Raw genomic sequence first — 14857 nt, 5'->3', positions numbered from 1 at the left:
ACTGTCTCTGGCTGTGAAACATCAAGTTATTTAAAAAAAAAAAATTTAACTATGGGGATTACTGTCAATAATCAGTGCAGTGCAGCATAGATGGGTGGACAGGCAGATTTATCCAGTACACTGCAAAGAGAAAAGCCTTAGCTTCAGCTACAGAGCTAGAGATAGCATGTGAGAGCTTAGAACAGAAGCATAACACCCATTAAAAACCTCCTCCTGGTTTATTTGCCATTCACGGTTAGAATATAATAAAACCATGGGGAGTTACTAGCACTAACGACTAAAAACAGCTTCAATGGAATCAAATGGTTCACGGCCTAGTTCTCTTTCAAATCAAGCAACATTCACAGTTGACAGGCTGGGGGCATCTATAGCAAAGCCTCCCTTGCTGAGCACATCTGCATCTCACAGCCAGATTACCCCAACATAATCTACTGTGAAATCCATCTAGTCAAAAAAGACACGTGTTTTATGATCTTTTGATTGTGCATATTCAGCAGTATATCCAGCTGTGAGAGCCTAATTTGATCACTGACCTCTAAAGGAGAACGGAATTTTAATGTACACATCAATGGAGGAAATTAACAGTTCCCTTATAACCTTTACTTCTCAAATCCCATCACAAGGCATTTCATATTTGTAATGAGAGAAAAACTTTGCTAGAAACAAGATTGAACTTTACATTTCTCCTAGCTGCTTGTAATCACTGGATTCAGTCGGATCGGTGTCAACCTTAATGTGGAGGGATGCACTCGCATCATAATCTATATAATCATAGACCAATCAAGCGAGATTAACAGGGAACGGCCTTGATATCCCACTCTTCCTTTGTCTTTCCTGTTGCCTACAAGTGGAAAACATAGCGTATCATCTGGTCTCACAATCTAACAAACCCCCTCTCCTCATTAACAGCTGGGAATGAGGTAATCTAAGTCCCAGCTCAATAGGAAATACAGATCTATCTATTCATGGGCAATACCACACCAAAAATATTTTCTACTCCTTCTGGTACCTCAGAATGTTCTGGCAATTCTCACATAGAAACTTAAAAGGGGATGAACAATGTTTGAAATATTTTTTTACATTTGTATCAAACTATTTGAGAAAATCACGACCTATACATAGCTTTTGTGATCTACCTATGATCTGTGAAACGTAAATGATACAGAAAACAACTTGGTATCATTATACTCCTTAGTATGCTATACAATATGGAATAAGTATGCAATAAACTCTACATGGATATCAAATGGGCTATCTGCTAATTCTGAAGGTATGATGCATTTTATGAGCGCCACCAACACAGTGAAAGGGAAAATGGAATCAAAAGGAGCATCCTCTGCTTGTGACTTGCTGAATGTGCAATCCTAAAGGATTTCTATGTACATGTATAAAAATGGGTCATATCATTAAAAGTACCAAATAAAAAAAATTGTCACGCACCGAATACAACAAGTGTAGACATTTATAGACCTTACAGTGAAATTCTTACTTACAAGCCCTTAACCAACAATGCAGTTAAGAAAAATACCTAAAAAAATAAGAAATAAAAGAAACAATTCAAGAGCAGCAGTAAAATAACAATAGCGAGGCTACATACAGGGGGTACCGGGAGTCAATGTGCGGGGGCAGCGGTTAGTCGAGGTAAAATGTACACGTAGGTAGACTTATTAAAGTGACTATGCATAGATGATAAACAGAGAGCAGCAGCGTGGGGGGGGGGGGGGGGGGGCAATGCAAATAGTCTAGGTAGCCATTTGATTAGATGCTCAGGAGTCTCATGGCTTAGGGGTAGGACCTTTTTAGAAGCCTCTTGGACCTAGACTTGGCGCTCTGGTACCGCTCGTCGTGTGGTAGCAGAGAGAACAGTCTATGACTGTGGTGGCTGGAAAAGGGTTTTGATAGAACTTTGGCAGGGTCGATAAATAATACCAAATTATTTCACAGCACTGATATAAAGATGGTACTTATTTTCTTTTGAAAAATGCTCTCTGTACAGCCAAATCAAGACCTTTCAAAACATAGGCCTTCTATTTCAAGTACCACAGCATTCCCTTTCTACAGATTCCATCTCCTTTGTGATTATGACTTCTTTTCAGTTTCCAATCAAAGGCTCCAGGAGAATGAAATGATGTGAAAGGGTGTTGTGTGTCATCTTAAAGCAACCATACAAATGCATTGAAAAACAAGGCAAAGTAGCAAAGATCTTCCTCAGGCACATTAAAATTACACAAGTCAAGCAAAAGAGACATAATGAGCTGACCCAAAATAAATTACTGGCACTGCAGCGCACTTGAAAGTGATGAATGTAAAAAGCCCTGATAAGATTGTCATAGTATTCCAACACCATGCTGATCCCTTCTAGGAGTAGGAGTGAGGAAATGAAATGAAAAAGAAAACATCATTTCTGCTCGATGCAGCATTATTCTCCATGAAGATACAACAAACGATCAGCTGCTTTCCTGTTGCTCCCCCCTTTTTCCTCAGTCACTTTTACCTACAGTTTATAATACTCAATCTCCCATTTCATTTTGAAGCTCTCACTACTGTTGTAATGAATCCATGGGCAACTAAAATGTTGGTGAGAGACGGTCATTTTCTAGATAGTTCATTCTAGGCATATTGCAGTAGCAATTGAATGGAATGTTTGCAAGTGGCACTTGAAACCTGAGGAATAATGTGTGCTGCAAGAGCGAGTCATCAGTGTGGTAACTATGGCCAGAGCGTTTCCAGGGCGACCTCTGCTAAATCTGGACCAACAGAGTGAATTGAACTAAGATCAGTTTATGTCAGACTCAATAAGGGAGGATGTGCTGGTAATTGAAATGTCCTCATCCGCTTCAAGCCCGAGTGGTGCAGCGGTCTATGGCACTGCATCTCAGTGTTAGAGGTGTCACTACAGATCCTGGTTCAATCCCTGGCTGTATCACAACCGGATGTGATCGGGAGTCCCATAGGGCGGCGTACAATTGGCACAATCATCCGGGTTAGGGGAGGGTTTGGTCGGGGTAGGCCGTCATTGTAAATAAGAATTTGTTCTTAACTTAACTGACTTGCCTCACTAAATATTTAAAAAATGAATAAAATAAAGTAAAGCACTGCCTCGTCACAGGATACAAACTCGGAGCAGGCTGCCGCACCGTGTCATTCTTCTCAGATGACAATGTAATCAGACATTTCAGACAAGCGTGAAAACCGGACTCCCTGCTTTTAATGGATTCTGAGGAAATAAGCCCCTCTCAGGCAGAAGGCACTGACACTTATCTTACAAACTGGAGGAAGGGACCATGCGAAATGTAGATGCCCTGATCTGTGTGGTCTGGTTTCGTAAAAAGTGTGCTTTCGCCTTACGCAATGATTACTTTGTTAAGTTTATGATTACTTTATGAAAGCTGTCACATTAACTGTATCACCAAAATTGTATATGTGTGTGTGTATATATATATTATATATAAATAATAAATATATCAAACATTCATATATATATATATATATATATATATATATATATATATATATATATATATATATATATATATATATATATATATATATATATATATACATATACACACACACACACACACACATACATACATATATATATATATCACCAAAATGTTTTACTTTGCACTATTACACTGGTAAAAAAACAACTAGTTCTTAGATACAGCACGTATGAAAAAAATATGCACAGTCTGCTCTGATGTATGTTCCACAGCAGTGGTATTCAAAGTTGAGGTTGTGACTGTTAGTGGGGTCGTGGGGAAACAAAAAATTAAGAGTACAGGTTATTTTATGGGACAATATACAAAAGTTGAGAATGATAATTTGAAAAATACAATATTAATGAGAAAATGTATTTACTCATTTTGATAAGAGCTGAAAATGCAATGACTGAAGGTTATTGTTGATGGGTTTTTTTTACACACTATTTTTTTTTTACAAACTTGGTGACACATTGCTTAGGTAAGAGTGAGACATGCATACTTTATGCACGAGGAATCCTCCCCCCTACTCAGGAGGAGGTGGGTGTGGAGTGGGTCATAACTCCAAAATGCTACTGACTGTCTCCTATGGAGGATGAGTCCATTATGAACCTCCCAAGGGGGGGGGGGGGTTCTGGATCAACTGCAGTGGCAGTCCCTCTTATCTTTAATTAAAAGATGAGCGTTATAGGTCTAGTGAGGGCCAATCCAGCAGCTGAGAGGACCCTTCTGCATTTTAATCATTTGGCGCGGGCCTCAACGTTCCCTGTCAGCTTGCCTTGGGAACAGGGTTGGGTGTTATCTAATAGGAAACATTCTTAACCTTCTAATGCAAGACCTGACATTTCTTCTACTGTACACATAAAGCACAACTGCAGTCATGTACTGAATGTTTGATGAACATTCACTCACACACACACACGAGAGCCAACACACCCTATAGTTTACTGCAAAGATGTGAAACTCCATGGCATCTCTCGTTTTATCATAAAGGGCAAAATTGGACATAGACCTACACATTTTGGGGAGAATTAGGCTATAGGCATTAAAGGTATTTTAAGGTCCCACAGTTTGTCAAGTGATCTCCTCAGCTCCCTGCTAACAGATATCATTGACAACATAAACAGACCCAGTCACAAGAACATAACATGGCACCAGCTACAGGGGTGCATCTATGGGAGTACTTGCCAAATGCTCCAAGTGCTAAATTTACTCATCATCTCACCACCAGCATTTGAGTCACTCTGCACTCTGACCTCCAGTGTGAAGTGCACTAGTTCCTAGCTATTTGTATATGTCCATCATGTTTTATTAGTGTAAACTATTAATCCTCTTTTAGCATGGTGTTTAAAGCATTGCTTAACTCCTTTAACTGTACCTGGACAGGACAATATAAAATACTTTGAATTTAACACAATGTGGTTAAGATTGATAATCACATTACATGGAATAGTTTTGATTACATTTTATTTTATAGTAGGTCACCTAAATTTAAACACATTTTCAGGATGGAAAACCGTTTTCAGTGTAAACTTAAAAACGACTAAAACCAGATAAAGTATGTAGAAAAGATAATGGACCTACAGATTTAAAAAGATAATCTTTGAGAACTAACAAATCACCTAAATAAAAGCTAGACAGTGAGGGGGAATTGAAAATTCCCCAAAAACAATGAATTTAGCAGGTATAGAATTTGTTATTATGTTTGAGCAAATGACCATGGCACTAGCCATGGCAAAATGCATTGAATTGCAGGAAATTTGCTTCAAAACAGCAAAAATGTCTCTCAGCTCCATGGAGAAATTAGAAGGATTGCAGGAAATTGGCTTAAAAATGCAACAATTTCTCTACACCGCCAAGATAAGGTCCAAAACAATTCTTTAAAATTCAGCCGCACAGACCGCACGCCGTGCCATGCCCACCACCTAAGCCCATTTTTGATCCAGAAAGTACATTATTTCCTGAATTATAGTTTCTCCGGTATAGTATGCATTGGTTAGAGCTCAATGTTAAATTTAAATCTCCCTGCCATCATCTGTAGCCAATATGACACCGATGTCTATGAAAATTTGCTAATCAACGTGGAGGTACAACACACTCCCCTCATCATGATCCGTCCAAACGTTAACAAGAACCACTATTACAGATTTTTTGACAAGGTCGTAAGCATTAGGGTGGTCAGAATGATTTTGGCCCAAACCTCTCAAAATCTAGATGTCGGATTAAACAAGGCTACAGTGTCCATAAGGTGACCATTAGACTTAGATCCATGTGGACTGAATAAGCTTGTAGGTACAACAGATTTTTATTAAAATTCACCATTTACCGGTCTCACATGCACATTTCTGCCCAATAAAAAAAACAACCATGTACTAACTTTTTGTAGCATTTCTGACAATGCTAACATCTTTTCAGCTAAATCTCGGAGTTCTAACACCACGTGCAACTTGGTTTCTGCGCAACAGTAGCAGCTAGCTAGTAGAAGGCTAGCAGATGTAGCTAGCTAGCTTACACCAGTTGGATGAGAAGCAAATAGTGTTTTCACGATACCAGAATTTTGACTTTGATACCAGGTTAAGTATCGCAATACTTGATACCAACATGATACCAGGGCAAAATAAGAAGGCATATTGGCCAGTCACAGAATGCCATTTGATCCAGACAGATAAGCTACTGCTCTGTTCAATGGTTAGGCATCTTTTGAATTCAATATCATTACATTTCTATATATTTTTATATTTTTCCAACAGCCATGTATGCATTAATGACTCAATTATACAAACAATTTGAATTTGTTTTTACCAAGTTAACTACATAATGGTAATAACTTATTTGAAAGGTAAATCTCTATTGATATAGTGGATAAATCAAGACGTAACATAGGCCTAACCACAATACAGGTGAATGCATATTCAATAGGTGTGCACATGCATTGCATTATTTCGCTTGTTTTAGCTCATTTCAAGGAGCTACAAATGTCAAGCAATCCGTTTCCCTTCGATTTGGGACTTATTTTATTGTACTGATCAACAAAATAAAAATGTGCGCTCTCATTCACGAGGCAGTCAGTTCATGGAGGCAATGGGGGAGAGAGACCAAATAAGTGAATGAATAAAGTTTTTGAAGGCAATCAGCTTTGAAATCAGCACATTTTGCATTATGGTTTATAACAAACAAAGTACTAGGGTAGTGAATTGATGTTAGCTTTATCTGTCAGCTAGCAAGGAAAGTTTGCCTACAAAGCTGGAAGCTACCTGCATCTTCATCCACTGTAGTCTATGGACATTGTTTTGCAAACAGCAATTAACAGTTTTAACATTTCTACATGCAGTGTCACATTATTAAAGTGTTTTAACTTCACTGCATCATGAGTGGGGAGCTAACATGATGCATCCCAGACTCCCAGTGCAGGATAGCAACGAGTAAGTGGAGGGGTCGGCTGAGCTAATAGACAGACTTGATCCGTGAGACACATTAGACAGAAGTGCCGAAAGTAACACATTCTATTACCAAACCATCTTCATGTACTAGTATCGAAAAAGTAACGAAGCGTCGATATACCGTGCAACATTAGAAGCAAAAGGTAGGTAACTAGCTAGGTATATTTTGCTATGGAAGTATTTTCATAGGTCTGAAGTCAGCTGTGTAAACTGCTGTATTCGGTGCTAAAACAAATAAGATAGCGAAAGTCCATGTTTGCTATTATAGCCAGTTAGATACACCAAATTCCGGGAGGTTTGGAAAAACGGTCACGTTGCTAATTTATAATACACGCACACCAGAACAGATACATCGTGGTTAGAAGATCCAGTGCAAATTCTAGCCCTTAATTTATGCATTCATTCAGTATGCTTGCTCCCTCTGTCAATTACATTTTCTTCTTGTCATTAGAACACAAGTTACTTTTCAATGTGTTACCGAAAACCTGAATTTTCCATCCACAAGTATAAAGTAGCAGGGGTGCGGATTGCACACAAGCATCCAGGTAAAACAACATAAGGATCATTGCTTGCGAGACCTGTGCGCAGTCAAAAGAAAATGTCATGCTTGCTAACTTGGTTAGCTATGTGATGAATTAAACCGTTTAACCCATCAACTGTTTTAGACTTTACATTTCTTACCAAGTAAGAGAAAAACGTTCCACCAGTACTGAGTTAATTAACAAAAACATGCAACGAACGCATGCTGTCATCACCAGACTGTCCATCTAAGTAGTGTCAAGTTGACGTATCTATAACAGGGGTCGTAGCGTCACTGCTCTGGGTTCGCCTACTGAAGTGGATATTTTGACCATTCTATTTCCTATTGTTATTTTACACCACCCTGCCTTTCCCGACACACAGGCGCACCAGTTGAGTGCTTATTTTCATTAATTAGGTCTCTTATTAAAAGAGCATTTGGGTTTGTTGGGCATTGCCAAGTGGCAAGAAACAGGGAGTGTGACATGTACTAGTGCGAACGGTAAAGAGACCAGCTCTCAAACTCTCAAGAAAGACGTTGTTGCCCTCATCCGTCAGATGCATGCCATCCTTACAGTACAAATGCATGCGATAAGTTGTACAGGTTGTAAACATTCCTCCTTTTCAGGTGCCTCTGTCATTTGAGAAATTTGTCAAGCTGCCCCATGTGGCACTGACAAACGACTTACGTTTATTCATGTGCACACATTACTTCGCACACTATCAGTAGCACTTATGCACGGGCTGTTCCAAATCTGTGAGTAATCCTATCTGTTTTCAAATTTATACTGCCATTTACAAAATGTGGGGATGTGTGCTCTTTTACTGGAGTTGGACAGCTGTGTACAGCATTACTAAGAACATTGGTAGCTGAAGGATTTAAAGCACCTATGCAATGTCAGATTTGTAAATATGCATTCTTTAAAAAGTGTTTTGTACTAGTCTAATGACTTTGAATTTTACAGGTTTTTCTCAGCAGTTTGTCATAGTGTTTGTACCAGGAGTTACCAAATTTGCTATTGACAAGCCACAGGATTATGCAGCCTTTTTTTTTCCAAGCCCAGCACTACCATACCTGATTCTACCACTCAGCTGTTCATCAAGACCTCAGCTGTTCATCCATATCTTGACAGGTAGAATCAGGTATGGTAGAACTGGGCTTGAACAAGAAAGCCTGCATAACCCTGCAGCTCTTCAAGAGCAATTGTGGCCATGCCTGAATTGTATGTAAAACATTTACTCTGAGATGAATGACTGTACATTTTGTAATAATTCACTATTGTTTACAGGTAATGTAGTACTAGGTCTTTCTTCAGTAAACTACAAAAGTACATTTTTACGTAAATAATTAGTGAAACATGATTATTTAGAGTATATTCCAGATAAGCTACTGCTCTGTTCAATGGTTAGGCATCTTTTGAGTTCAATATCATTACATTTCTATAACATGATTATTTAGAGTATATTCCAGCAGCTTTCTCGATTGTCTTGTTAAGAGATCAGGGGAGGGAAAAAAAATCCAGTTTACTCCATATTGTCTTCCCTCAGATCAGCTGTTGACATTAAATACATACTAATAACTATTATTTCTGTTGTCATTATAAAAAAAAAATCCTCCTCTTTTTCATGATCTCCAATTGGTTGTTACAGTCTCGTCCCATCGCTGCAAATGCCGTACGGACTCGGGAGAGGCAAAGGTTGAGAGCCATGCGTCCTCCATAACACGACCCTGCCAAGCCGCACTGCTTCTTAACACACTGCCCGCTTAACCTGAAAGACAGCCGCATGTATGTGTTGGAGGAAACACTGTACAACTGTCCGGGTTAGGGGAGGGTTTGGCCAGGGGTGGCTTTACTTGGCTCATCACGCTCTAGTGACTCCTTGTGGCGAGCCAGGCGCCTGTAGGCTGATTTCGGTCGTCAGTTGAACGGGGTTTCCGCCGACACATTGGTGCAGCTGTCTGGCTTCCAGGTTAAGCGAGTGGTTGTTAAGAAGTGGGGTGCAGCAATGAGACAAGATCTTATTAAACGAAATTGGGGAGAAAAAGGGGGTAAAAATTACAAACAAATAAAATATTGCCTAGTGGTGCTCAGTGGTGAGGCTGAGGCAGGCTGCAATGCATGCAGGAGGAAGCAGAGTAAACAGAGAGAGGAAGCAAGCACAGAGAGAGGTTAGTACAGTGGTTCCTAAACTTGGAGTCGGTGTACCATGTGGGATCCCCTGAGAAAATATGTACTAATCTTATCAAACAAGCTAGGAACTTTAAAAAAAAGCAGCCATGTTTCAATATGAACATCTCCACATGGCCTATATTCCCTATAAGCCTACATTAAAATGCAATCAATACAGTTCTAAAAATCACCAATGCTACGTGTAATGTAAATGTGAATAATTTCTCAGATTTCCCCTCTTTCAGTGTTATAACTAGTGGGGTAAAGTACTTAAGTAAAAAAACATTAAAGTACTACTTCAGTATTTTTTTATATTATTTTATTTTTATTTTATTTTTTTTGGGGGGGGGTATCTGTACTTTACTATTTATATTTTTTGACAACTTTTACTTCACTTTTACTTCACCTAAAGGAAATAATCTACTTTTCACTCCGTACATTTTCCCTGACACCCAAAAGTACTCATTTCATTTTGAATGTTTCGCAGGACAGAAAAATGGTCCAATTCACCACGTATCAAGAGAACATCCCTGGCAGACTCACTAAACACAAATGCTTAGTTTGTAAATGATGCCGGAGTGTGTTCCTGGCTATCCAAACATAAGTAAAACAATTATGCTGTCTGGTTTGCTTAATATATGGAAGTAGAAATTACGTTTTTACTTTTGATACTTAAGTATATTTAAAACCAAATAGTTTTCGTTTTTTTCTCAAACATTTTTTTTCCTGGGTGACTTTTACTCAAGTATGACAATTTAGTCCTGTGTTTGTAGAAAGACTGAGGTGAATGGACCTACATCAGCCAAGGTGATGATGGCTAGGGTCATTTTTTCTTGTTTTTGCTCTTGTCCAAATAACATTAAAAATATATATATTTTATAGAATTGCAGTAAATGAGCTTCAACTAAAAATATATATTATTATTAGTAGTAGTACCCCCACCCCTTTGGACCTCACTAAAACTCAAACCCTGGTTATGGCCCTGTGTGTTATAATTTAACCTTTGTTTTTTGGAAATTATTTATCGCTGATATGAAATATACGTTCCTTGTGTTTCCAAAATCTTACCGCAAGCGATGCATGTTAACATTTAGTCTAGAACAAGCGTCGGGGATTTTAACAAAACTCCCCTGCCAAAATATACTATCGTCCATATGCGCTAAAGGAAGTTCGTGTCTATGAATAGGCTAACCTTGGATATGTTGGTTGACCACATTTTCCAGTCGGTCCAGTCGCTCTATAATCTTCAGAGTTTCCCCCTTGTTGTCATCTTCAAACTTCCTCTCCAGTTCGGGCTCTGGGACTTTGGTGTTCACATTGGCCACATAATTAGTGATCCAGCCGACGTAGAGAAGACAGACAATATTGGTCATGCCACTCAAAATAACGCATGTCGACACCAAAGTTTTGGTTCTCCTAGAGCAGACCATCATCGCGACATCCCTCCATACGGTCCAGTGCGCATACAACCACAATAGAAAATGCTTACAAAACTCAATGACAAAACGGTAGCTTCAGTGCAGGATTATAACATTGCAGCAAAGGGCTAAAGCCTTCCAGCTGCGGAGACTGACAGCAACGCTAACACAGAAACGTAAATTAGTAGATGCAATGTTCAGTACTGCATATACTGGGCACCACCTGAAAGCCGCTGCTACAAATTAATCTGAGGCACAGCGCAGTCGGCCAATGAAATCCTCTGGAAATGTACACTGCATATCCGATCATTACACAATCCAATTGGCGCGTGGGACGCGTGTTCTCCACAATTATCTCGTCCTTCAAATAGGGGAAGGTGCCGTGAGCTTTATAGATCACCTGAGTCAAGCACATCGACCCGTTGGAATTCCATTGAAGTGTGGAACAGGTGTGTGTGTGTCTGTCTGTCTGTCTGTCTGGTGTGTGGGTAAAGATAATGTCTCAATACCGTAATAATACAATTTCATCAATAATTGACTGCGATTTTTGTAAAGGTTCTTGTCTTTATCCTCATCAATAAGATGGGACATTATGATGTATTACTTTTTGAGGCCACACGAGGCCTCCTTTTATAGACTTTATTGGTACCCAAGTAATTAGTAATCTAACATCAGTCCCCCCTTCACATCCAGTAAGCATACTGTATAGACCTTCAGAGCATGTCACACACTGTCACAATTTTTTATTTGATTAATTAGGATCCCCATTAGCCGACACCAATGGCGACAGCTAGTCTTACTGGGGTTCGACACATAACGAAAAATACATTATGGACAAAATTCTTTACAATTTACACTACTGTTCAAAAGTTTGGGGTCACGTAGAAATGTTTTATTTTTCCCATCTTAATCTTTTATTTTTATTGGCCAGTCTGCGATATGGCTTTTTCTTTGCAACTCTGCCTAGAAGGCCAGCGTCCCGGAGTCACATTTTCACTGTTGACGTTGAGACTGGTGTTTAGCGGGTACTATTTAATGAAGCTGCCAGTTGAGGACTTGTGTGGTGTCTCTTTCTCAAACTAGACACTAATGTACTTGTCCCCTTGCTCAGTTGTACACCGGGGCCTCCCACTCCTCTTTCTATTCTGGTTAGCACCAGTTTGTGCTGTTCTGTGAAAAGAGTATGTCACATGTGATCCCTCTCCGGCCTCTAGGTCACCAGGCTTCTCATTATGGTGCACACCTGTTACCATCATTACGTGCACCTGCGCGTCATCAGACTCACCTGGTCTCCATCACATCCCTGATTACCTTTAACTCCCTTTGGTTCCTTCCCCAGACATTATTGTTTCTGGTCTGTGTGTTCGTGGTTCTTGTTTTGTATTATGTTGCGTTCATTTATTAAAGCACTCACTCCCTGAACTTGCTTCCCGACTCTCAGCGCACATCGTTACAGAGTAGTACACAGCGTTGTACGAGATCTTCAGTTTCTTGGCAATTTCTCGCATTGAGTAGCCTTTATTTCAGAACAAAAATAGACTGACGAGTTTCATAAGAAAGTTCTGTTTCTGGCCATTTTGAGCCTGTAATCGAACCTATAAATGCTGATGCCGCAGATACTCAACTAGTCAAATCAAATCAAATTTTATTCGTCACATACACATGGTTAGCAGATGTTAATGCGAGTGTAGCGAAATGCTTGTGCTTCTAGTTCCGACAATGCAGTAATAACCAACAAGTAATCTAGCTAACAATTCTAAAACTACTACCGTATACACATAAGTGATAAGGAATAAAGAATATGTACATAAAGATATGAATGAGTGATGGTACAGAGCGGCATAGGAAAGATGCAGTAGATGGTATCGAGTACAGTATATACATATGAGATGAGTATGTAAACAAAGTGGCATAGTTTAAAGTGGCTAGTGATACATGTATAGTGCCTTGCGAAAGTATTCGGCCCCCTTGAACTTTGCGACCTTTGCCACATTTCAGGCTTCAAACATAAAGATATAAAACTGTATTTTTTTGTGAAGAATCAACAACAAGTGGGACACAATCATGAAGTAGAACGACATTTATTAGATATTTCAAACTTTTTTAATAAATCAAAAACTGAAAAATTGGGCGTGCAAAATTATTCAGCCCCCTTAAGTTAATACTTTGTAGTGCCACCTTTTGCTGCGATTACAGCTGTAAGTCGCTTGGGGTATGTCTCTATCAGTTTTGCACATCGAGAGACTGACATTTTTTCCCATTCCTCCTTGCAAAACAGCTCGAGCTCAGTGAGGTTGGATGGAGAGCATTTGTGAACAGCAGTTTTCAGTTCTTTCCACAGATTCTCGATTGGATTCAGGTCTGGACTTTGACTTGGCCATTCTAACACCTGGATATGTTTATTTTTGAACCATTCCATTGTAGATTTTGCTTTATGTTTTGGATCATTGTCTTGTTGGAAGACAAATCTCTGTCCCAGTCTCAGGTCTTTTGCAGACTCCATCAGGTTTTCTTCCAGAATGGTCCTGTATTTGGCTCCATCCATCTTCCCATCAATTTTAACCATCTTCCCTGTCCCTGCTGAAGAAAAGCAGGCCCAAACCAAGATGCTGCCACCACCATGTTTGACAGTGGGGATGGTGTGTTCAGCTGTGTTGCTTTTACGCCAAACATAACGTTTTGCATTGTTGCCAAAAAGTTCAATTTTGGTTTCATCTGACCAGAGCACCTTCTTCCACATTTTTGGTGTGTCTCCCAGGTGGCTTGTGGCAAACTTTAAACAACACTTTTTATGGATATCTTTAAGAAATGGCTTTCTTCTTGCCACTCTTGCATTAAGGCCAGATTTGTGCAATATACGACAGATTGTTGTCCTATGGACAGAGTCTCCCACCTCAGCTGTAGATCTCTGCAGTTCATCCAGAGTGATCATGGGCCTCTTGGCTGCATCTCTGATCAGTCTTCTCCTTGTATGAGCTGAAAGTTTAGAGGGACGGCCAGGTCTTGGTAGATTTGCAGTGGTCTGATACTCCTTCCATTTCAATATTATCGCTTGCACAGTGCTCCTTGGGATGTTTAAAGCTTGGGAAATCTTTTTGTATCCAAATCCGGCTTTAAACTTCTTCACAACAGTATCTCGGACCTGCCTGGTGTGTTCCTTGTTCTTCATGATGCTCTCTGCGCTTTTAACGGACCTCTGAGACTATCACAGTGCAGGTGCATTTATACGGAGACTTGATTACACACAGGTGGATTGTATTTATCATCATTAGTCATTTAGGTCAACATTGGATCATTCAGAGATCCTCACTGAACTTCTGGAGAGAGTTTGCTGCACTGAAAGTAAAGGGGCTGAATAATTTTGCACGCCCAATTTTTAAGTTTTAGATTTGTTAAAAAAGTTTGAAATATCCAATAAATGTCGTTCCACTTCATGATTGTGTCCCACTTGTTGTTGATTCTTCACAAAAAAATACAGTTTTATATCTTTATGTTTGATCCTGAAATGTGGCAAAAGGTCGCAAAGTTTAAGGGGGCCGAATACTTTCGCAAGGCACTGTATTACATAAAGATGCAGTAGATGATATAGAGTACAGTATATACGTATACATATGAGAAAAATAATGTAGGGTATGTAAACATTGTATTAAGTAGCATTGTTTAAAGTGGCTAGTGATATATTTTACATCAATTCCCATCAATTCCCATTATTAAAGTGGCTGGAGTTGAGTCAGTGTGTTGGCAGCAGCCACTCAGTGTTAGTGGTGGCTGTTTAATAGTCTGATGGTCTTGAGATAGAAGCTGTTTTTCAGTCTCTCGGTCCC

At 39.4% G+C, this 14857-nt stretch overlaps 1 protein-coding gene across 1 annotated transcript in view; it reads right to left on the bottom strand.

The window, feature by feature from the left end:
- LOC110498682 (polypeptide N-acetylgalactosaminyltransferase 18) overlaps positions 1-11306 on the bottom strand; it is an 88167-nt gene extending 76861 nt beyond the window's left edge. The window contains exon 1 of the mRNA XM_021575326.3: positions 10808-11306. Within this exon, the coding sequence (XP_021431001.2) occupies positions 10808-11048 (241 nt within the window). The 5' untranslated portion in view covers positions 11049-11306. The remainder of the gene's footprint in view (positions 1-10807) is intronic.
- Positions 11307-14857: the final 3551 nt, after the last annotated feature.

Source organism: Oncorhynchus mykiss, chromosome 2 (genome assembly GCF_057628025.1).
Source record: "Oncorhynchus mykiss isolate SJ-2025 chromosome 2, ASM5762802v1, whole genome shotgun sequence".
NCBI classification, from domain to species: domain Eukaryota; kingdom Metazoa; phylum Chordata; class Actinopteri; order Salmoniformes; family Salmonidae; genus Oncorhynchus; species Oncorhynchus mykiss.
Note: the sequence above shows the minus strand (reverse complement) of the source record. Positions and strands in the feature narration are given on the sequence as shown.